Raw genomic sequence first — 23259 nt, forward strand, 5'->3', positions numbered from 1 at the left:
TTGAAGTAGATTTCAAAGTGGAGAGAAAAACTGGGAAACAATTCATATAAGATTTTGCTCCTGGGGAGAAATTCACATTTTCCAGGCTAGCAGAGAGCATGCCAGCAAAACATCACTTGGTTTAGCATAATTGATAGGGGACTTCTCGTTCTTATAAGTGTACAGAAAAAAACGATGCACCTAGTTAGAAGGGAGCAGGGTCTTACAAGGACAACAAGCTACAAAGTCACACTTTTGGCAAGACTGGGTATACACATCATCTCCAATGGAGAAATCCCTGGGCAAGCCTAGTCCTAAGCCAAAAAGACTACAAACCAGAACAACACTTTGGTTGGGTTTAGTTTGAAGGATGGGGGGAAATTTGGATCTATCCTGATTTTATCTGAACATGTTTTTATACCCACTGAACCAAACCAGAGCATGACAAAGCTGTGATTACTTTGCTCCCCACAGAAGGTCAAGCGTATTTAAATTAGAGACCGGTTTTCTTTATTCACTGCGAATTTTAAGATGCTGGCCAAGATTCTGGTATTGGAATTGAAGGAAGTGTGGCAGGGGTTATAGTCTTTGACTGATATGGTGGTAATTTTAAAAGTGGAGGCAAGACAAGTACACCTATTGAAATACTTTATACAGAAGCTGGAAGGATATAAGGGAAGTATCAATAACCAAATTAACCACAATTTCCTTTACATTTCTAGCATAGTTTAGGGCTAACTGGGAGGGAAGGCATATTTTATGGATAACATACCTCTGACTGGCTAGAAAACCAGTCCTAGACCACAGAGGGGAGAACACAGGCAGCTGGAGCCAGCAGCGTACCTGCCATTCTTGGGAAATTCTGTCAGGAATTTCACTGAGGGTCCCAAGAACATAGCACACACAGCCTCTGCTCTCAGCCAGTATTGCCCTTGGACCCCAGCTAGAGGGGCGCCTTTCCTGGACCCCATGCTTTAGAGGGCCCCATTCTGGCCCTTTGCCAGCCATTCCCTCCCCACAGGGCCAAATGGACATCTACCTCCATTCCACAACCTCCTTCTAGACCATGCTCTGTGCACCTGGGACCATGGCAGTCCTTTTGTTCCATCTTTATCACTCTACCATCGCCTCCAAGACTTTAATATTAAGAGTCATATTGACTACTGTTACCCTAGGCTGTCTTCCACTACAGATAACTTCTTGGGAAATTTTCATGTTTAAAGGACCACGCAGACTCACCTCCTCAGGCTGACGAAATAGGAAAATCCACAATTACTGTGTACGAATCCATGGTGGTTCAAATCTAAGGCAGGAAGGTAGAAAGGCTGAGCCACAGACCTGTGGCCTGAGAAACTCCTACTATTGGCGGAGCAGCAAGAGTTATCTCCCTGCAAAATAAGCCTCCGGGGAAACTGCTCTGCTTTTCGTAAAGGTGTTGTCAAGCCATCTGGCCATTCTGCATGCAGCCCATCTAGCTAGTGTTTCACCACAGCTGGCAGCTGTAATTGACTGAAAAGGCTGAAAATGAGCTTCGTTCACAGCCTCCAGGTGAAGTGGCCGGGAAGGCTTGATCAAGAATCCACGTTCAATTTATATGACTATTCTGGAGGAAGAATATCTTGATTGTGGTAGAACTCTTTCCAAAGTGGCTTCAAATGTTTTTAGTTTCCTCTTGAACTTCTGCTGCTATATGCAAGTTATTTATAGCAAACAGGTACCCAACTACTATTGTTTATGATAACAGACCTGCATCTAAGTTTAAAGATCTTGTCAATAGGCACTGTAACTAGGCTGCCAGCCCTTAAGCCCTGATAAAGAATTCAGGCTGAATGGATTGCATTGGCAGTTGGGAATGACCTAAGGCGAACCATTGTTCAGCAAGCTGTTTTTGAGCCCACAACTGGGAGTCGGGTGTGACTGTTCATTGCAGCAATATCTCAAGATAGATCTGTCTCTAGTTAACCTTAAGGATTTATAAGATCAATTTGCATCTAGAAATAGTTACCATTGGTTGAGTGCCTATCATGTACCAGGCTCTGTGTTAAGACCTTTGGGTATACCATCACATTTAAATTCTCATAAAAAGCAGGTCGTAATAATAACTACTAACACTTACTAAACCACCACTACGTGACAGACTGTATTGACAGCTTTATATGCATGTCTCAACTAACCCTATTACACCATTTGATGTGGCCATTACTATTATTTTTCCCTAACTAAAGAGGAAACTGGGCTATGGTCAGACTAGGAAGCAGGGGGCTGTCACAAAGTCAGTAACTTAGATGGCCCTGCGGGGCTTGTGTTTCTATCTCCTTATAGAAATACCTTGTTGTAACGTAGTTGGACTGATCACCATCATTTTACCACAGAGGGAACTGCAAGTAACTTGTTCAAGGCCATACTGTTAGGAAATGGTAAAGAGCTTGATGGGTACATCTCTCCGCAAACCCTTATGGGTTTTTGCTCCCCAAACCAATTGCCTTTCTGTTCTAGACAGCTTTGTTTACATATGTTCTTTGATAATTTGCACATAAGGTTTAAACTCTTTAAGAAATTATAGAGCAGGAAAAAACGGGGGTTCCTGCTACTATAAATGAAGTACTAGAACCGGAATTACACAAGGTTGAGTCCTAAGATGGGTCAGCAAGTCATTCCCACCTGAATTAGCTGAAAAGATTCTCCCTGAAGTGGGTTTGACCCGGCAGAGCCATTAGAACATTTCTTTTGGATTACTTACTTTTCTTTATACGGTTCTGTATTTTCTAAATTTTCTACAGTGAGCAAGTGTTACCTTCTAATGTAAATGTTCACAGATAATACTGGATACATTCTCATGTTAAACATTCAAATGCACCAAGCTCTTCCCTTAAACTCTTATCTTCCTCTCCCCACTTCCTGTCTCCTTTCCAGAGGCAGCCACAGTGAGAAGTTTGTATGAATTCCTCCAGACCTGCGCTGTCTTCTAAGGACATCACCATCCACATGAGGCTACTGAGTGCTTGAAATGTCCTAGTTTAAACTGGAACGTGCTTGTAAGCATAAAATACACACTAGATTTGAATATCCAGTATGAAAAAAGAGTGTAAAATATCTCATATAATTTGTATATTGATTACATTTTGAAATGATAATATTTTGGATATACTGGGTTAAATAATATATAATTTAATTTCATCTGTTTCTTTTTACCTTTTTACATATAGGTGGCACATGTTATATTTCTATTTTTGGACAGCACTGCTTGAGAGTCTAGACCATTTTTAGTACATCTGTACACTTACATGTACATACAGAAATATATAGTTTTTTTGGTGTCTCCTAACATAAATATGCATTATCTATACATAATTAAAACTTTATACCAGAATTAAAACTTTTTTTCTTAAAAAAGGAAGCATAATCTTTAAATGCTTTAGGCATTAAATTAATTCCTAAAACAAAAAAAAATTCCTTTCTTCCTCCCTTTCTCTTTCTCTTCCTCTCCCCGCACCCCCCCCCCCATACTTCTTGACAACCTACAAAGCCTCAGAGTGAAGAAAGTAATAATTATTCTTCACCATACAGATGCTGAAGTGAGCGCACCTAACATTTTTTTGGATTAATTCAACACAGGTACAGATTAACAAAAGGGTATCCCTTGTTGGATAAAAGGACGTGCTAGTCAATAGACGAAGGCTTTGGAGTTAATGAGTCCTTGACAAAAGACAGAGGAAACAGCTGCTCTTGCCCAAAATGACTGGTAGTTATTTTTAAATGTCTAGATCTGAAATTTGCTATTCTTTTTTTTTTTAAACATCTTTATTGGAGTATAATTGCTTTACAATGGTGTGTTAGTTTCTGCTTTATAACAAAGTGAATCAGCTATACATATACATATATCCCCATATCGCCTCCCTCTTGCATCTCCCTCCCACCTTCCCTATCCCACCCCTCTAGGTGGTCACAAACCTGATCTCCATGTGCTACGCAGCTGCTTCCTACTAGCTAGCTATTTTACGTTTGGTAGTGTATATATGTCCATGCCACTCTCTCACTTTGTCCCAGCTTACTCTTACCCCTCCCCGTGTCCTCAAGTCCATTCTCTATGTCTGTGTCTTTATTCCTGTCCTGCCCCTAGGTTCTTCAGAACCTTTTTTTTTTTTTTTAGATTCCATATATATGTGTTAGCGTATGGTATTTGTTTTTCTCTTTCTGACTTACTTCACTCTGTATGACAGTCTCTAGGTCCATCCACCTCACTAAAAATAACTCAATTTCGTTTCTTTTTATGGCTGGGTAATATTCCATTGTATATATGTGCCACATCTTCTTTATCCATTCATCTGTTGATGGACACTTAGGTTGCTTCCATGTCCTGGCTATTGTAAATAGAGCTGCAATGAACATTGTGGCACATGACTCTTTTTGAATTATTTTTCAGGGTATTTTCAGGGTATACGCCCAGTAGTGGGATTGCTGGGTCATATGGTAGTTCTAATTTTAGTTGTTTGAGGAACCTCCATACTGTTCTCCACAGTGGCTTCATCAATTTACATTCCCACCAACAGTGCAAGAGGGTTCCCTTTTCTCCACACCCTCTCCAGCATTTATTGTTTGTAGATTTTTTTGATGATGGCCATTCTGGCTGGTGTGAGGTGATACCTCATTGTAGTTTTGATTTGCATTTCTCTAATGATTAGTGATGTTGAGCATCCTTTCATGTGTTTGTTGGCAATCTGTATGTCTTCTTTGGAGAAATGTGTATTTAGGTCTTCTGCCCATTTTTGGATTGGGTTGTTTGTTTTTTTGATATTGAGCTGCATGAGCTGCTTGTATATTTTGGAGATTAATCCTTTGTCAGTTTGAAATTTGCTATTCTTATCAATCATGTCATTCCTTTCACTCAGATTTTTTTTTGTAATAGGCATAGTCCCATGACCTTATGTTGGGTGACTGATTATGCACTAACTACTTTTCAGTTTGATCAATATCGGCACCTTTGACCAATAAAGTGTCACCTCTGATCAGCTACTGAATCCTGATAGTTGCTGGAAACAAAATGCTGACATGTGTGACCTATGTGATCCCTGTTTTATCAAGTTCTGACTAGTTGAAGTAATATGACAAATATTTTATAGGGTACCTAATAGATTTTATTTTGTCTAAGTAAATATCTGACAACGAATCCAGTTCAGTGGATTCTGCAAAAGAAACAACCTCAAACAAGTTCCCCATCCTCCCCCACTTAAAAAAATGGCTGTATATACATAAACAATTTACACAGACCACACTCGTGTCAATGAACTAGGAGCACGTGCACATGTAGCATTCTTGTGTTGGGCTGGAAGGGTGTTTACCATGTTCTAGCAAGGCCTCAGCATGTGCAAAACATTAGCAGCTCTTACATGGCCTCAGTGTAGAACCTCCCTGAGGGCAGAGGAGAGAAAAAGAACATTAGGCATGAGCAGGGGTGCTGTGATACTTCGTTATTTTCATTCCTGTGAGTGCTTCTTGGTGCTCTGTCCCATGTGTGTTCCTCTGCTTACATGCTGTCTTGATAAAGGACTGCAGTTTGAAGGCCTGTGTATTCTTTTGCTTACTCCTTGCTGCCCCGAGACAAGCTTCCCAATGGGTAAAAATGGGACACTGAATGGGGAGCCCCAAGTTTTCTTCTAGCTGGTAATTCTCCCAGCCAAATTTTCCTTGAGCAGATTCCATGGGGGCTGTCTTTAATGCTCCATATTGACAGGACATTTGAAAAGTGTTTCTTTTTATTTCTTCCTGGTCCTTGCCATCTTTTCCCATCATTCAAGGAAGAATAGAGAAAAAGCAAAACAGAAACAGAGGCTAGGGCAATACAGGAATTTTCAACCTTTTCTGAAGTGCTATATATCTCTGCAATTAAGACAATCTTTTGAAACTTAAAACAAAAAAAATCTACCTTAATTAAGATTGACATCCTCTGAGTAGATACCATCTGCTGTAGCAGCCCAACCCTGTCCTCTGCAGCTCTTGGCAGTTACAGGTGAGTAGGGGCCCCCTCTCCGTTCCCACACCCCTGCTCAAGAAGCTGCCAGGGAGCTCTCAGGCAGTAGCAGCAGGCAGGAAGTGGGGTGGGAGTGAGGGGGGTCTCCACCCATTAGCAGATGCTTAAGTAGTAGGCAGGGGAACTTTTCTATGGAGAAATTCAGGTTAGCAGATACTCCATACCAATTTATACCATGTGCTACCCACTTGTGGAAGTAAATTCAAATGCTAAGAAAGGACCTGGACTGCCAATCCCCTTATTTTTTCCCTACCTTGGGCTTGGCACCCAAAAGAATAAAACAAGAACAGTTGGACTTGGTGGTTTAAAGGGAATTATTCAGCAACTTCAAGGAAGTGAAGGCAGCACAGACCAAGGCAAGCTGTCTTCATGGAACATCATGTACCAGTGACTAAATGTCAAGACCCATCATTGTCCAAGTGGTGACGTCTACACAGGTTTAGTAATATGCTCATTCAGATTTAACCAAAAGACAAGCTTGACAGATTATCAGAATCTTTGGGGGAGGGCAGTGTGTGGAGTCGGGAAAAGCGTGAGGTAATTTTACAAATGACTTCATAATTTTTTTTTAAAAGCACAGCAATATCTTCACCCTAGTGGTTTTTGCTATAGTCTATTCTAGTAAAATGTGAAATAGAAGTTCTGCCAAAAGTACAGAACACATTTCCAAACAAGTCATTATAGATTATATTACAACTCTAAAATAAAAATGTCTAAACATGTGTTTGTCCATTAGACTTTTTTAAAATTAATTTTTATTGGAGTATGGTTGCTTTACGGTGTCCATCAGACTTTAGTGCATTTTTGTTAATGCTTTCCTTGTGGAAGAAATTTTACTTTTTCTTATGCTACTTCCTTAACAATAAGTTACTATGGCTTTAACAAGTGGCTATGGGCTGGGTTCATAATTTGATGTTATATTCTGAAAAATAATTTTTACATTCCATCAACAACAGGAAAACATTAAATGATTACCTCTGTAAATTTGTTCCGATTGGCTTGCAAGCCAACTTTTACTACCTCAAAAGGGTTGACCACAATGGCTTCTGTTAGTCCAGATCCCAATCCAGCAATGGCAAAGGTCTAGAAAAATTAAGTCAATCAATACTTTAAAACAAGTCATCATGTGTATGGGGTTAAACATCCTACTCATTACACTATGCAGCTGAATGTTATAATGAAAATGGAGAAACTCACATAAATGTACCATATACCATTACTAAACAGCTTTAGATCTTGATTAGATGCTGACAATTCATGAAGAAGAAATTACAGAAGCCACAAACCACATCCTAACAATTCAAAATAAAATGTCAAAGCCCCATCAACAATGACTTCGTCCTCTAATGAAAAGAAAGGTTGTTTTACTTATTTAAGGTGGATACTAAAACATCTGCACATGTAACAACTAAAAGAGAGTTTGACTCATAAAAGGAGAGCTTCATTTTTGAACATCTACTTAAATACATTTATTGAGCATATCAGAAATTCAAGGAGGAGAACCACAAATAAAATGCTTATAAAAAGCTAAATTTCAGGTAACCAAACAGTATAGCCAAAACTATTTAAATGTATAGCCATATTCTTAGAGTCATTATTCTAGGAAATTAAGAAACAAAAAAAACAGTTTAAAATTCATCCTTTATCTGTCTTTTTAAACTGATAATTGCCCTATCCTTCTAGACCTAGAAGCTGAGGAATAAAAGTTGAGGTCAGAGATAAATAGGTTGTCTTGAAGGGCTCAGATAAAATCTAGAACATTTATCAAAAGGTGGCTGTGTATCAGGTTCTTATTTGCTATCTGTTAAGAACTTCTGCAGTAGGAAAGAACAACTTTCTAGAATTTTCCACTGAGTAGAATGCTTAACGGATTTTCAGAAACTTTGTATCAAAAATAACCACAAATATTAAAACACACACACACACACACACACACACAAAAACACACACAGCAGGAAAACAAAATGAAACAAAGCCTCAAACCTTCAAAACAGATGCTGGAAAAAATAATTCTTTGGTGCTGAAGCTCTAATTCCAGGGGAAGAGGTAATACTGTATACAACTAGGAGAAGAAAAAAAGTCAGTGAAGAGTAAAGAAGAGAAGCTCTTATCCGGAGTCTCTAATTTCTTCAAAGTAGGAGACTAAAAGAGAAAAGGGAGAAAGGAATGTTCTATAACCTTAGAAGGGGAGGCAAGGTGGAACCAGGGTAGGATCCAGAGCCAGGAGGTCTGGGTTTAGGTTCTGGTTTTGCCACTTTATTGGCTGTGTGACCAGAGATGCCATGTACAGTAGTTTGGGCACAAAGGTGCATGTGGAGGCTGAAATCAGCCTGCACCCTACTTGCCAAGCCAGAAAGGCATCAGTCAGGAGAAAGGGGCACCTTTTCATAATCCACACAAAAACGCCGTGTGTGTTAGCTGCAGCTCTGTGTTTAAATCACTGAGTCTTTTTAAAGAAGATGTGGCACATATATTCAATGGAATATTACTCAGACATTAAAAAGAATGAAATAATGTCATTTGCAGCAACATGGATGGACATGGAGATTATCATACTAAGTGAAGTAAGTCGGACAGAGAAAGACAAATATCATATGATATGACTTACACACGGAATCTTAAAAAAAATGATACAAATGAACTTATTTACAAAACAGAAACAGACTCACAGACTTAGAGAATGAATTTATGGTTATGTGGGGGGAAGGTTAGGGGAGGGGGATAGATTGGGAGTTTGGGATTGACATGTACACACTGCTATATTTAAAATAAAATGCCTTTCCATGAAAAAAAAATCACTGAATCTTTCATAAGCCACTGTTTTCTCATCTGTAAAATGGAGACAACAATATCTAATCTTTGATTTAATAAGGTTATTATGAGGGTCAAAATAATGTGTGAAAGCCTTTTGTAAAGTGCTGTACAAAACCATTGTTACAGTTGCACGACAAGGAAGAATGGGAATGGATACAGATTCTAGGAGAGAGGGCATAACTAATGATGTTTTCCTTTCATGCCCCTTTATTACAATTTTAAACATATTTGTATAGGGTAACAGACAAAATATTTTATTGATTTACCTCAGACTTCCATCATGGAATCCAAAGGCAGAAAAAAAAGAAAATACTAGTCCCAAACTCTTCTGACTGAAAAAGCTAAAATCCAGATGTTCAGGTTTTTATTACTATATGCAATCTTCCAAGTAATTCACTTTTTTGTTCTTCTATAAAACTCAGCTACATTTGCTGTCAGAAATAGTGTTCAGCAGTCCCTTGTCAAAAGAATTGATCAGCTATCAGCAGGTCATGCTACTCAGATTGTTCCAGAGACCAGTGGTAACTGTTGGGTTCCCAGCCTCCCAGGCTTTTCATGTGAGAGCACCAGGGGACATTTAATGGCTGTTTAAGTGTCTAGCTGTATCTAAAAGAAACGGTAATAAATGAGTTCAAGAAAAGAGAAAAACTGTATACAGTTTGCATGAATTCGGTGAGAGGAGCTGAAGTAGCCAAATGCTTTTCTGCTTGAATTCTCAAGACAGAAGTGCAGTCTCTCACGTGGTACCAACGCTCGACACAGGATCAGCCACGGCCCTCTGGAAACTGTATTTTACTGTCCTTTGCTAGGAAGTTTTTAATCCTCTTTTTAACAAGATGTTTTCAAAGTAAAGGGAGACAGTCAGGGAAGACACTGAGGAATTTAAAAAAAATCTCAGCTAATTTCAGGACTCATGCTACCACTTCTCCTTCCATGAGAGGCTGCTTCACAGACCCCTTGTTTAAGCAGGAGGCTGGACCAGAGGTTTCTTTGTCACAAAACAAAGTGACACTATTAGGTTTCTTAATTGGATCCTTCCTAGAAAGGGAGTATGTATGATTTTTTAAATAGCAGCTACTTCTTATTAATGAATCTTTAGAAATAAAGTAATGAAAGAGTTGAAGCTCAGAACTCTGCCCCTCTGGCTGAGTTCTAAGGTGCATTCCAGCAGGTAAACTGGGGGATTTTCCTGGAAGTTGGAAGGCACATTGCCAATTGGAGGGCCACTGCAGATTCAGTTTAGTTTAGTTTTGTTTTGCTTTGCAGGTTCGGGGGAGAAATTAGTGCATTGGCTCTCTCTGGGGCTCTCGCTGCACGCATATTGATAGAACCTATTTGGTCAATATAATTTAACTTGTTTTGTGAAAAGCAGCGAAATCACGAAGAAGGAAAGGAGTGGCATCAGCAAATGTTCAAATCACCAAATGACTTTCATGTAATAGTTGAGATGTGTCATTGTAAGATCACTATTCTCCCCAACTATAAAAGGCCCCTCAGCCTGCATCTGACCACAGAGTGACCTGAAGTCCTATACTTAATACAGCTTGAGCAAAAGCTGGAAAAGTGACCTGTTAGGAAATAATTTTAGGTACAGTGACTTTCACATAAATAGATATGTGCAGTATGTATGTAAACATACGCATGTTTTGGCTTCAAAAGAGTCTTTGACAAATGTACTCTTTATATTCTTGACCATATCTCATATGGGCCTTTCCACACATATCATTATTATCATAAATTCATCACTGGGAGCTATAAAATAGCCAAATTGTGAGTTATTAGGAAGATGGCTTTCAACAAGTAGCTGAACATTGAATAACTCGAATTCATATTTTAGTAGCTGAGCTTGGGGAATCAAAAGGGTTTTTGTTTCCAGATTTTGCTGTATGAAATAACACACACACTTAAGTATAATAAATACTCTCACTTACCAATGCTGGTGACAGTGACACATATCCTAGCAATTTCTTGTACTGCTCAAAGGTGAAAAACTGTGAAACAAAACCAAACCCAGAGATTTATAACAATTTCTTGCAACAAACCTTTCAATTGACTCAAATTTCTTCAGTAAATCATTATATTCACCAGCATTCTAAAAAATGATAAACCATCAAACACAGTTTTTAATCCAGTCTTGGGTAGTTGCTATTGAATCTTACTTGAACATTCACATTTTCAAATGCAGCTATAATAACCTACAGAAGAGCTGATGGAATCCTTTATAGCAGTAAATGAACCATACAGCTTCCATTTACCATGACCATTTTCAGTTTCCCCAGACATCAATAGACTCCTTTTTTATGGCAGTGATTCAAAATTATAGGCATAGAGACCTGAAATCTTTGGTCTCCTATGTTTTCTCTATGGCCTGCTTTCCCAGTGAATGCCCAATTTTCTAACCCTTGTAAAAGACATCCACTTCTCAGCTTTAACTCGCATTTATACTGCTGTGTATCTCTACTGTTCCATGGGATTTCTAAACACTCAATGATGATGGAGATGCCATGATAAACTAGGGAAGGACCCAACAAGGACATCTAGTCCATTCCCTGCCTGAAAGTAAGACTGTCCTCAACCTCAGTGAAGAAAGAGAGCTGCTTATTCCTCCCTTAAAAATCTGATGATGATGAAGATTTTGTTGGTTCCTTCAGTAGATGATGTTTAATATAATTTTCTCTGTAAATGGATTTCTATGGAGGCAAATCTAATCAATCACTTTGTATAATATGTTCCAAATAAAGTTTTCTCCTCTCTATATTATACATTTTGGACAACGATCTGCTTGAACATGATGGTTTGCTCCTGGGGTACTGTTAGGTAGCTACCAACAACACTGATAAAACACACTCTTAGGTCCTGCTGGGGTCTGATTCTCAAGACCTCAGAAATGGCCTGGGTATTTTATGGTCTTATATGTCTTCTACTCTATTACTTTATAACCCAGTACTATGGGGCAAGAAATAAATATAGACTTGAGAGCCAAATAATATTCTGTTGTTAGAAAGAGGTAGTTCCATGTAAACATGGCTCTCATGAGTCTTTGGGCAGTTCCAGAGTCATTGCATCACCAGATAGATTGATTCTCTTGAAGACTCAGGAACTATTTTTGTGCTATGTTCCTTTAGATCAACTATGGATGTAGATTTCTGTAGAACAGGAATTCATTCATTCACTCATTCAACAAATATTCCTTGGTTCTACGCACTGGGGATGCAACAGTAAACAAAGAGAAACCCCTGCCTTCTTGGTCTAACATTCCAGTGGATGGTGATAACCCTGAAACTATCCTAGTGTTCAAATAATACCACCAGGAGCCACAACAGGTTTGATGAGAGATGCACTAGAAACGATTAAAAGGAAAAGGGTTACGATCTTGGGTTTAAAAAATAATTTATTTTTTCCTCCTTTTCATGGTCATCATGGTAACTATTCTTTGATAATCACCCTGCGTGGAATTTGACACAAGCAGTCTTAGGTTTGAATCCTGACTCAGCTATGGAAGCATAGCTTGACCTTTCTAACACTCAAGAACACAAAACTTCTAGAGTAGTCCTTAAATAAGAGAACTTGAGTAAGATTTCTTGACATGCCTGGCACATAGGAGACTTTCAGAAAATCTCAGTTTCCATTTCCTTTCTTCACTTTGGTTACTAAAGGAACCATAGATCCCTTATTTACATGTATCATTCATAAGAGCCTGCTGTGGTCTAGGAAACATCCTAAGGCCTTTGGATGTGCTACCGCATTTAATCCATACAACATCACCAGGTAACAGGTTAGAGTACAACCATGATTCCCACTTGTAGATACCTGTCCTGCAGCTAGTGAATGGAAGGATTGAGATTTCTCCCTAAGTCTAACTCCAAAGCCTGGGTATGCTCTTAACCACTACACTGTACTGCTCACTGCTGAGCCATGATTTTTAGTGGTTTGGGAAGAGGTTCTCTGTGCTAGAGTTTTCTTTCTGCTGAGGTCTTCTTGCCTTCCCTGACCCTGGAAGCTGAGTCCCTTAAGGCAGAAGATTTCAAACTTTTCTGACCACAATCTACTATTTACCATAATCTATTTACCCAGCACAGGTGCACATGCACATGTAGTACACACTCATGTTCATAACTGAAACAAAACATTGCTGTAAAACAATGTTTAGATCTTCACTATGTGTAATGCATTCTGTTTCTACTCTATTTCATCAAAAAATTTTCTGGTGAACCACTACATCTAGTGACCCATCAAATTGATTTAAGGACCCACAGGTCATGACCCATACTTTGGAAACACTGCTCTAAGGGGTCTATGTGAGTTCGGGAAAGTTCTGGGAGATGATGGACCTCACAGAATGCCTCACTACCTTGTTCCCTTCCAGTGTGAGGATGCATTTTTTTTTCCTTCTGACTTTCTGCCATGACAAAGAATTAAGGAACAAACTGAGATCTCAGAGGAGAAGTGTGGGGACATAGACTTGACCTGTCACTCTAAGCAATTCTCACAGGCAATTCCAAGTCTACACTTTGGGGCAATTCTAGGCTTTTCATTTCCTCATCTCTAAAACTGTTTAAAAAAAACTACCACCACCTGGTTGGTACTCATCAGCAGTCTGGCTGGAAGATTCTGGTGAATGGCTAGGATGAAGTGATTCAGGTTCCTGGGAATAAAGAAGCCTCACAGATCAGAGATAAGTTGCTAATGTATTAAATTCAAAAGTAATGAACAGGGACTCCCCTGGTGGCGCAGTGCATAAGACTCCGCGCTCCCAATGCAGGGGGCCTGGGTTTGATCCCTGGTCCGGGAGCTAGATCCCACACGCATGCCACAACTAGGAGTTCACGTGCCACAACTGAGGAGCCCGTGAGGTGCAACTAAGGAGCCCGCCTGCTGCAACTAACACCCAGCGCAACCAAATAAATAAATAAATATTAAAGAAAAGTAGTGAACAATATATATTACATATTCTAATAAGCAAATAGTGCTTCAAACTAAAAATAAAAAATCTTGTTTTAATTTCTACCTTTGCAACCAAAGTCTAATTTACTGAATATAAAATAAAACAGTATCTCAAGAAAGGAAATATTAAAATCTTTTAAAAAGGATTTGCAATAATAGTAAATAACATAATGTCATTATAGTTTGAAACCAATATTAAATAAAAATATTCATTCATTCAACAAATATTTACCGGATGCCTCCCATGTGCAAAGCTTAGAAGACATTATACTACAACTATATTCTTAAGAACTAGTAGATTAGTTGTTACTTTAATTCCTTTCTATACAGCACTACTCTTTCACTGCCTTCATGATATTTCTTAATATTTCTCATCCACAACATTAGTTAGTGCAGAGATGTGATAAAGGTACCCTATCACATAAGACATGAGGTTATACTCTAAGGATGAAATTAGGAGGGTCAACGTGTAATAATGTTACCTACCCAGAGTCATGCAAATGTGTGACTAAAGAGTTTTGAAAACATTTGTAGTCAGTCAAGGCTTTGGGAACCTTGAATATAAAATATTGAATCCAAATTAATATGCTATATATAACCTATAAAGTGGAACCTTGAAATTGGTAGTCTGGTTGGATTTATCCCAGGAAGAGGGGCTGGACCTCGGGGACAGGCCATGTGGTCCCTGGAGAAGTGTCAAGTTGTGCTTCGGCAGGAGAGGTGGGTACAGTTTGCCTGGGCGACCCAACCCTCCGGACGGAACTTTCCCCTTTGTTTCATCCACGCTCACTAAGCAGTCTGATCACTAAGCTGACCTCCCAGATCGTCTATTCTGGGAGGCAGTTAAATTACGTGGAAACAGTTTGATCCATTTGGGTCTTACTTTTAACAAGTGGGACCTGAGCATTGCTCAGACTAGGGCTAACTATTCCCCCATACAGAGGCAAACCCCTTCTGGGTACCCCTCTCAATATCCTGTGCATTTTTTTTTTTTTTTTTGCATTACAATTTTTTTTTTAAACATCTTTATTGGAGTATAATTGCTTTACAATGGTGTGTTAGTTTCTGCTTTATAACAAAGTGAATCAGCTATACGTATACATATATCTCCATATCCCCTTCCTCTTGCGTCTCCTTCCCACCCTTCCTATCCCACCCCTATAGGTGGTCACAAAGCACTTAGCTGATCTCCCTGTGCTATGTGGCTGCTTCCCACTAGCTATCTAGTTTACATTTGGTAGTATATATAAGTCCATGCCATTCTCTCACTTCATCCCAGCTTTCCCTTCCCCTTCCCTGTGTCCTCAAGTCCACTCTCTACGTCTGAGTCTTTATCCCTGTCCTGCGCCTAGGTTCTTCATAACCTTTTTTTTTTTTTTTTTGAGATTCCATATATATGTATTAGCATACGGTATTTGTTTTTCTCTTTCTGACTTACTTCACTCTGTATGACAGACTCCAGGTCCATCCATCTCACTACAAATAACTCAATTTCGTTTCTTTTTATGGCTGAGTAATATTCCATTGTATATATGTGCCACATCTTCTTTATCCATTCATCTGCTGATGGACACTTAGGTTGCTTCCATGTCCTATTGTAAATAGAGTTATTGTAAATAGAGCTGCAATGAACATTGTGGTACATGACTCTTTTTGAATTATGCTTTTCTCAGGGTATATGCCCAGTAGTGGGATTGTTGGGTCATATGGTAGTTCTATTTTTAGTTTTTTAAGGAACCTCCATACTGTTCCCCATAATGGCTGTATCAGTTTACATTCCCACCAACAGTGCAAGAGGGTTCCCTTTTCTCCACACCCTCTCCAGTATTTATTGTTTGCAGATTTTTTGATGACGGCCATTCTGACTGGTGTGAGGTGATACCTCATTGTAGTTTTGATTTGCATTTCTCTAATGATTAATGATGTTGAGCATTCTTTCATGTATTTGTTGGCAATCTGTATATCTTCTTTGGAGAAATGTGTATTTAGGTCTTCTGACCATTTTTGGATTGGGTTGTTTGTTTTTTTGATATTGAGCTGCATGAGCTGCTTGTATATTTTGGAGATTAATCCTTTGTCAGTTGCTTCATTTGCAAATATTTTCTCCGATTCTGAGGGTTGTCTTTTAGTCTTGTTTATGGTTTCCTTTGTTGTGCAAAAGCTTTTAAGTTTCCTTAGGTCCCATTTATTTATTTTTGTTTTTATTTCCATTTCTATAGGAGGTGGGTCAAAAAGGATCTTGCTGTGATTTATGTCATAGAGAGTCCTGCCTACGTTTTCCTCTAAGAGTTTTATACTGTCTAGCCTTACATTTAGGTCTTTAATCCATTTTGAGTTTATTTTTGTGTATGGTGTTAGGGAGTGTTCTAATTTCATTCTTTTACATGTAGCGGTCCAGTTTTCCCAGCATCACTTATTGAAGAGGCTGTCTTTTCTCCATTGTATATTCTTGCCTCCTTTATCAAAAGTAAGGTGACCATATGTGTGTGGGTTTATCTCTGGGCTTTCTATCCTGTTCCATTGATCTATATTTCTGTTTTTGGGCCAGTACCATACTGTCTTGATTACTGTAGCTTTGTAGTATAGTCTGAAGTCAGGGAGCCTGATTCCTCCAGCTCCGTTTTTCTTTCTCAAGATTGCTTTGGCTATTCGGGATCTTTTGTGTTTCCATAGAAATTGTGAAATTTTTTGTTCTAGTTCTGTGAAAAATGCCATTGGTAGTTTGATAGGGATTGCATTGAATCTGTAGATTGCTTTGGGTAGTACAGTCATTTGCACAATGTTAATTCTTCCAATCCAAGAACATGGTATATTTCTCCATCTGTTTGTATCATCTTTAATTTCTTTCATCAGTGTCATAGTTTTCTGCATGCAGGTCTTTTGTCTCCTTAGGTAGGTTTATTCCTATATATTTTATTCTTTTTCTTGCAATGGTGACTGGGAGTGTTTCCTTAATTTCTTTTTCAGATTTTTCATCATTAGTGTATAGGAATGCAAGAGATCTCTGTGCATTAATTTTGTATCCTGCTACTTTACCAAATTTATTGATTAGCTCTGGTAGTTTTCTGGTAGCACCTTTAGGATTCTCTATGTATAGTATCATGTCATCTGCAAACAGTGACAGCTTTACTTCTTCTTTTCTGATTTGGATTCCTTTTATTTCTTTTTCTTCTCTGATTGCTGTGGTTAAAACTTCCAAAACTAGGTTGAATAATAGTGGTGAGCGTGAACAACCTTGTCTTCTTCCTGACCTTAGTGGAAATGGTTTCAGTTTTTCACCACTGAGAATGATGTTGGCTGTGGCTTTTTCATATATGGCCTTTATTATGTTGAGGTAAGTTCCCTCTATGCCTACTTTCTGGAGGGTTTTTATCATAAATGGGTGTTGAATTTTGTCGAAAGCTTTTTCTGCATCTATTGAGATGATCATATGGTTTTTATTCTTCAATTTGTTAATATGGTGTATCACATTGATTGATTTGCATATATTGAAGAATCCTTGCATTCCTGGAATAAACCCCACTTGATCGTGGTATGTGATCCTTTTAATGTGCTGTTGGATTCTGTTTGCTAGTATTTTGTTGAGGATTTTCGCATCTATGTTCATCAGTGATATTGGCCTGTAGTTTTCTTTCTTTGTGACATCTTTGTCTGGTTTTGGTATCAGGGTGATGGTGGCCTCGTAGAATGAGTTTGGGAGTGTTCCCTCCTCTGCTATATTTTGGAAGAGTTTGAGAAGGATAGGTGTTAGCTCTTCTCTAAATGTTTGATAGAATTCGCCTGTGAGGCCATCTGGTCCTGGGCTTTTGTTTGTTGGAAGATTTTTAATCAGAGTCTCAATTTCAGTGCTTGTGATTGGTCTGTTTATATTTTCTATTTCTTCCTGGTTCAGTCTCGGAAGGTTGTGCTTTTCTAAGAATGTGTCCATTTCTTCCAGGTTGTCCATTTTATTGGCATATAGTTGCTTGTAGTAATCTCTCATGATCCTCTGTATTTCTGCAGTATCAGTTGTTACTTCTCCTTTTTCGTTTCTAATTCTACTGATTTGAGTCTTCTCCGTTTTTTTCTTGATGAGTCTTGCTAATGGTTTATCAATTGTGATTATCTTCTCAAAGAACCAGCTTTTAGTTTTACTGATCTTTGTTATTGTTTCCTTCATTTCTTTTTCATTTATTTCTGATCTGATCTTTATGATTTCTTTCCTTCTGCTAACTTTGGGGTCTTTGTTCTTCTTTCTTTAATTGCTTTAGGTGTAACGTTAGGTTGTTTATCTGAGATGTTTCTTGTTTCTTGAGGTAGGATTGTATTGCTATAAACTTCCCTCTTAGAACTGCTTTTGCTGCATCCCATAGGTTTTGGGTTGTCGTGTTTTCATTGTCATTTGTTTCTAGGTATTTTTTGATTTCCTCTTTGATTTCTTCAGTGATCTCTTGGTTGTAAAGTAGTGTATTGTTTAGTCTCCATGTGTTTGTATTTTTTACACATTTTTTCCTGTAATTGAAATCTAGTCTCATAGTGTTGTGGTCAGAAAAGATACTTGATACAATTTCAATTTTCTGATATTTATCAAGGCTTAATTTATGACCCAAGATATGATCTATCCTGGAGACTGTTCCATGAGCACTTGAGAAGAAAGTGTATTCTGTTGTTTTTGGATGGAATGTCCTATAAATATCAATTAAGTCCATCTTGTTTAATGTATCATTCAAAGCTTGTGTTTCCTTATTTATTTTCATTTTGGATGATCTGTCCATTGGTGAAAGTGGGGTGTTAAAGTCCCCTACTATGATTGTATTACTGTCGATTTCCCCTTTTATGGCTGTTAACATTTGCCTTATATATTGAGGTGTTCCTATGTTGGGTGTATAAATATTTACAATTGTTATATCTTCTTCTTGGATTGACCCCTTGATCATTATGTAGTGTCCTTCTTTGTCTCTTGTAATAGTCTTTATTTTAAAGTCTCTTTTGTCTGATATGAGAATTGCTACTCCAGCTTTCTTTTGATTTCCATTTGCATGGAATATCTTTTTCCATCCCCTCACTCTCAGTCTGTATGTGTCCCTAGGTCTGAAGTGGGTCCCTTGTAGACAGCATATGTACGGGTCTTGTTTTTGTATCCATTCAGCCACTCTATGTCTTTTGGTTGGAGCATTTAATCCATTTACATTTAAGGTAATTATCAATATGTATGTTCCTATTACCATTTTCTTAATTTTGGGGTTTGCTTTTGGGTTTTGGGTTTGCTATTTTGGGTTTTCGGTTTGCTATTGTAGGTCTTTTCCTTCACTTGTGTTTCCTGCAGAGAGAAGTTACTTTAGCATTTGTTGTAAAGCTGGTTTGGTGGTGCTGAATTTCTTAGCTTCTGCTTGTCTGTAAAGGTTTTAATTTCTCCGTCGAATCTGAATGAGATCCTTGCTGGGTAGAGTAATCTTGGTTGTAGGTTTTTCCCTTTCATCACTTTAAACATGTCCTGCCACTCCCTTCTGGCTTGCAGAGTTTCTGCTGAAAGATCAGCTGTTAACCTTATGGGGATTCCCTTGTATGTTATTTGTTGTTTTTCCCTTGCTGCTTTTAATATTTTTCCTTTGTATTTAATTTTTGATAGTTTGATTAATATGTGTCTTGGCATGTTTCTCCTTGGATTTATCCTGTATGGGACTCTCTGTGCTTCCTGGACTTGATTAACTATTTCCTTTCCCATATTAGGGAAGTTTTCAACTATAATCTCTTCAAATATTTTCTCAGTCCCTTTCTTTTTCTCTTCCTCTTCTGGGACCCCTATAATTTGAATGTTGTTGCATTTAATGTTGTCCCAGAGGTCTCTGAGACTATCCTCAATTGTTTTCATTCTTTTTTCTTTATTCTGCTCTGTGGTAATTATTTCCACTATTTTATCTTCCAGGTCACTGACCCTTTCTTCTGCCTCAGTTATTCTGCTATTGATTCCTTCTAGAGAATTTTTAATTTCATTTATTGTGTTGTTCATCATTGTTTGTTTGCTCTTTAGTTCTTCTAGGTCCTTGGTAAACGTTTCTTGTACTTTCTCCATTCTATTTCCAAGATTTTGGATCATCTTTCCTATCATTATTCTGAATTCTTTTTCAGGTGGACTGCCTATTTCCTCTTCGTTTGTTTGGTCTGGTGGGTTTTTACCTTGCTCCTTCATCTGCTGTGTGTCTCTATGTCTTCTCATTTTGCTTATCTTACTGTGTTTGGGGTCTCCTTTTCACAGGCTGCACGTTTGTAGTTCCCGTTGTTTTCGTGTCTGCCCCCAGTGGCTAAGGTTGGTTCAGTGGGTTGTGTAGGCTTTCTGGTGGCGGGGACTAGTGCCTGTGTTCTGGTGGATGAGTCTGGATCTCGTCTTTTTGCTGGGCAGGACTGTGTCCAGTGATGTGTTTTGGGATGTCTGTGACCTTATTGTTATTTTAGGCTGCCTCTCTGCTAATGGGTGGGGTTGTGTTCCTGTGTTGCTAGTTGTTTGGCATAGGGTGTCCTGCACTGTAGCTTGCTGGTCGTTGAGTGGAGCTGGGTCTTAGCGTTGAGATGGAGATCTCTGGGAGAGCTTTTGCTGTTTGATATTACATGGAGCCGGGTGGTCTCTGGTGAACCAATGTCCTGAACTCGGCTCCCCCATCTCAGAGGCACAGACCTTACACCCGGCTGGAGCACCAAGACCCTGTCAGCCACACAGCTCAGAAGAAAAGGGAGAAAAAAAGAAAGAAAGAAAGAAAAAATAAAATAAAGTCATTAAAATAAAAAATAATTATTAAAAATAAAAAAATTAAAAAGCAATAAGAAAAGAAAGAAAGAAGAGAGCAACCAAACCAAAAAACAAATCCACCAATGATAACAAGCACTAAAAACTATACCAAAAAAAAAAAAAAACCACGTACAGACAGAACCCTAGGACAAATGGTAAAAGCAAAGCTATAAACACAAAACCACACAACGAAGCATACACATGCACACTCACAAAAAGACAAAAAGGAAGAAAACATATATATTGTTGCTCCCAAAGTCCACTGCCTCAATTTTGGGATGATTCGTTGTCTATTCAGGTATTCCAGATATGCAGGGTACATCAAGTTGATTGTGGAGATTTAATCCGCTGCTCCTGAGGCTGCACGGAGAGATTTCCCTTTCTCTTCTTTATTTGCACAGCTCCTGGGGTTCAGCTTTGGATTGGCTCCACCTCTGCGTGTAGGTCGCCTGAGGGCGTCTGTTCCTGCCCAGACAGGATGGGGTTAAGTAGCAGCTGCTTCGGGGGATCTGGCTCACTCAGGCCGGGGGGGAGGGAGGCGTACGGAATGCGCGGCGAGCCTGAGGAGGCAGAGGCCGGCATGACGTTGCACCAGCCTGAGGCGTGCCATGCGTTCTCCCCGGGAAGTTGTCCCTGGATCACGGGACCCTGGCAGTGGCGGGCTGCACAGGCTCCCGGGAGGGGAGGTGTGGATAGTGACCTGTGCTTACACACAGGCTTCTTGGTGGCTGCAGCAGCAGCCTTAGCATCTCATGCCCGTCTCTGGTGTCCGCGCTGATAGCCACAGCCCGCGCCCATCTCTGTAGCTCGTTTAGGCCCTGTTCTGAATCCCCTCTCCTCGCGCACCCTGAAACAATGGTCTCTTGCCTCTTAGGCAACTCTAGATTTTTCCCAGACTCCCTCCCGGCTAGCCGTGGCGCACTAGCCCCCTTCAGGACGTGTTCACGCAGCCAACCCCAGTTCTCTCCCTGGGATCCGACCTCCGAAGCCTGAGCCTCAGCTCCCAGCCCCCGCCCGCCCCGGCGGGTGAGCAGACAAGCCTCTCGGGCTGGTGAGTGCTGGTTGGCACCGATCCTCCGTGCAGGAATCTCTGCTTTGCCCTCCGCACCCCTGTTGCTGCGCTCTCCTCCGTGGCTCCGAAACTTCCCCCCTCCTCCACCTGCAGTCTCCGCCCGCGAAGGGGCTTCCTAGTGTGTGGAAACCTTTCCTCCTTCACAGCTCCCTCCCCGAGGTGCAGGTCCTGTCTCTAATCTTTTGTCTGTGTTTTTTCTTTTTTCTTTTGCCCTACCCAGGTACGTGGGGAGTTTCTTGCCTTTTGGGAAGTCTGAGGTCTTCTGCCAGCGTTCAGTAGGTGTTATGTAAGAGTTGTTCCACATGTAGATGTATTTCTGATGTATTTGCGGGGAGGAAGGTGATCTCTGCGTCTTACTCTTCCGCCATCTTGAAGGTCTCTTCCACCCTGTGCATTTTGAGGCCTCCCAGTTTGGCTGGTGGGAGCAGACACTGTTCCCAGCCCCGCATGACTGCCCAGCACTGATCCCTCGAATCCTTCGGATGGCTGTTTCCAGGCCTTGCTAGTTTCCTCATATGTGCTCAGGTCAGCTGAATACTTGAGGCGTCCCTCTGCAGACCTTCGGTGTCTCTCTCTGCGCAGCTCTCTCCTTCTCTGGTGCTATGGCCTGCGAACTCTAGGTGCCTTGCCCTCCCCGGCCTCTCAGCTCCTTCTCAACCCAGGGAGTCCACTGGTTGAGGGAGTCAACTGGATTTCTCCTGTGTGTCCCTGGAAACTCTCTCAAGCCAGTGAGCTGGGGCAATCCATAGGGCTCATCTCATTTGCTTTCCATCTCAGGTATGACGCTCCCTCCTTGTCTTATGTCCAGTGTCTTAAAAATTGTGGTTTCATATATGTTGTTCATTTTCTGTTCTTGCTGTTTCAGGCAGGAGAGTAAATCTGGTCCCTGTGACTTCATCTTGGCTGGAAATACAGTGGTGAACAAATAGACTTCACAGTATATCAATATAATCTTTCATAAGTTTGGTTAGCATTAAGCAGTCCTTGAGAATCTGACCATGGAATAATGGTGTTTCTGAACCTGTGAAGCTCAAGACTAGATCCTGGAACCTGGCACATTGTTCCTGCCATCCCTGAGTGAACAGCTGGTCTCTTTCTGAGGTCTTCATTTCCTTTTGCTAACTACAATACTAATTCTGTCTTCATTTGTGAAAGGGGAAGTTTCATTTATTTAGCATCAATGAATCTTATTATTTTAATGATGAATCTCATTTCAAAGAATAAAGTACAGAAAAAACAACATTATCTGTTTCTAGACATTGTCTGTTTCTATACACACACACACACATAATATTCAGAGAGCATATATTTGTATGTGTGTGTGTGTATATATCTATGGTCTCTGAATATTTTTTCAAAGTAAACTTTGATGACATACAATGAAGCAGTTTATGATGTATGAAACTGTTGCAATCAGATGATCATTTTCCTCACAAATCCTAAGATAAAGTATCTATAAAATGAGTGTTTTCATAAATTGTGTTGAAAAACTAGTACTATCCATCTGGCAAAGATACACTAAACTCGAAGTTATACTTAAAAAGCCAACGTACTTACCATATGTCTCAATAATTTTAAGGTAAAATCTACTTGAAACAAGATGTCTGGGACACATACACCATATCCAGTTGCCCAAAAGTTCATCTGTTAACCATTGTT

At 39.6% G+C, this 23259-nt stretch overlaps 1 protein-coding gene across 1 annotated transcript in view; it reads right to left on the reverse strand.

Moving 5' to 3' along the window:
* The window catches only part of SLC25A21 (solute carrier family 25 member 21), a 520353-nt gene that overhangs the window by 45985 nt on the left and 451109 nt on the right, over positions 1 to 23259 (reverse strand). Inside the window, exons 5-6 of the mRNA XM_061182462.1 lie at positions 10753 to 10812; positions 6983 to 7090 (exon numbers count right to left, since the gene is read on the reverse strand). Coding sequence (XP_061038445.1) covers positions 6983 to 7090; positions 10753 to 10812 — 168 coding nt within the window. The remainder of the gene's footprint in view (positions 1 to 6982; positions 7091 to 10752; positions 10813 to 23259) is intronic.

The sequence above is a fragment of the Eubalaena glacialis genome, chromosome 2 (assembly GCF_028564815.1).
Source record: "Eubalaena glacialis isolate mEubGla1 chromosome 2, mEubGla1.1.hap2.+ XY, whole genome shotgun sequence".
Taxonomy (NCBI): Eukaryota; Metazoa; Chordata; class Mammalia; order Artiodactyla; family Balaenidae; genus Eubalaena; species Eubalaena glacialis.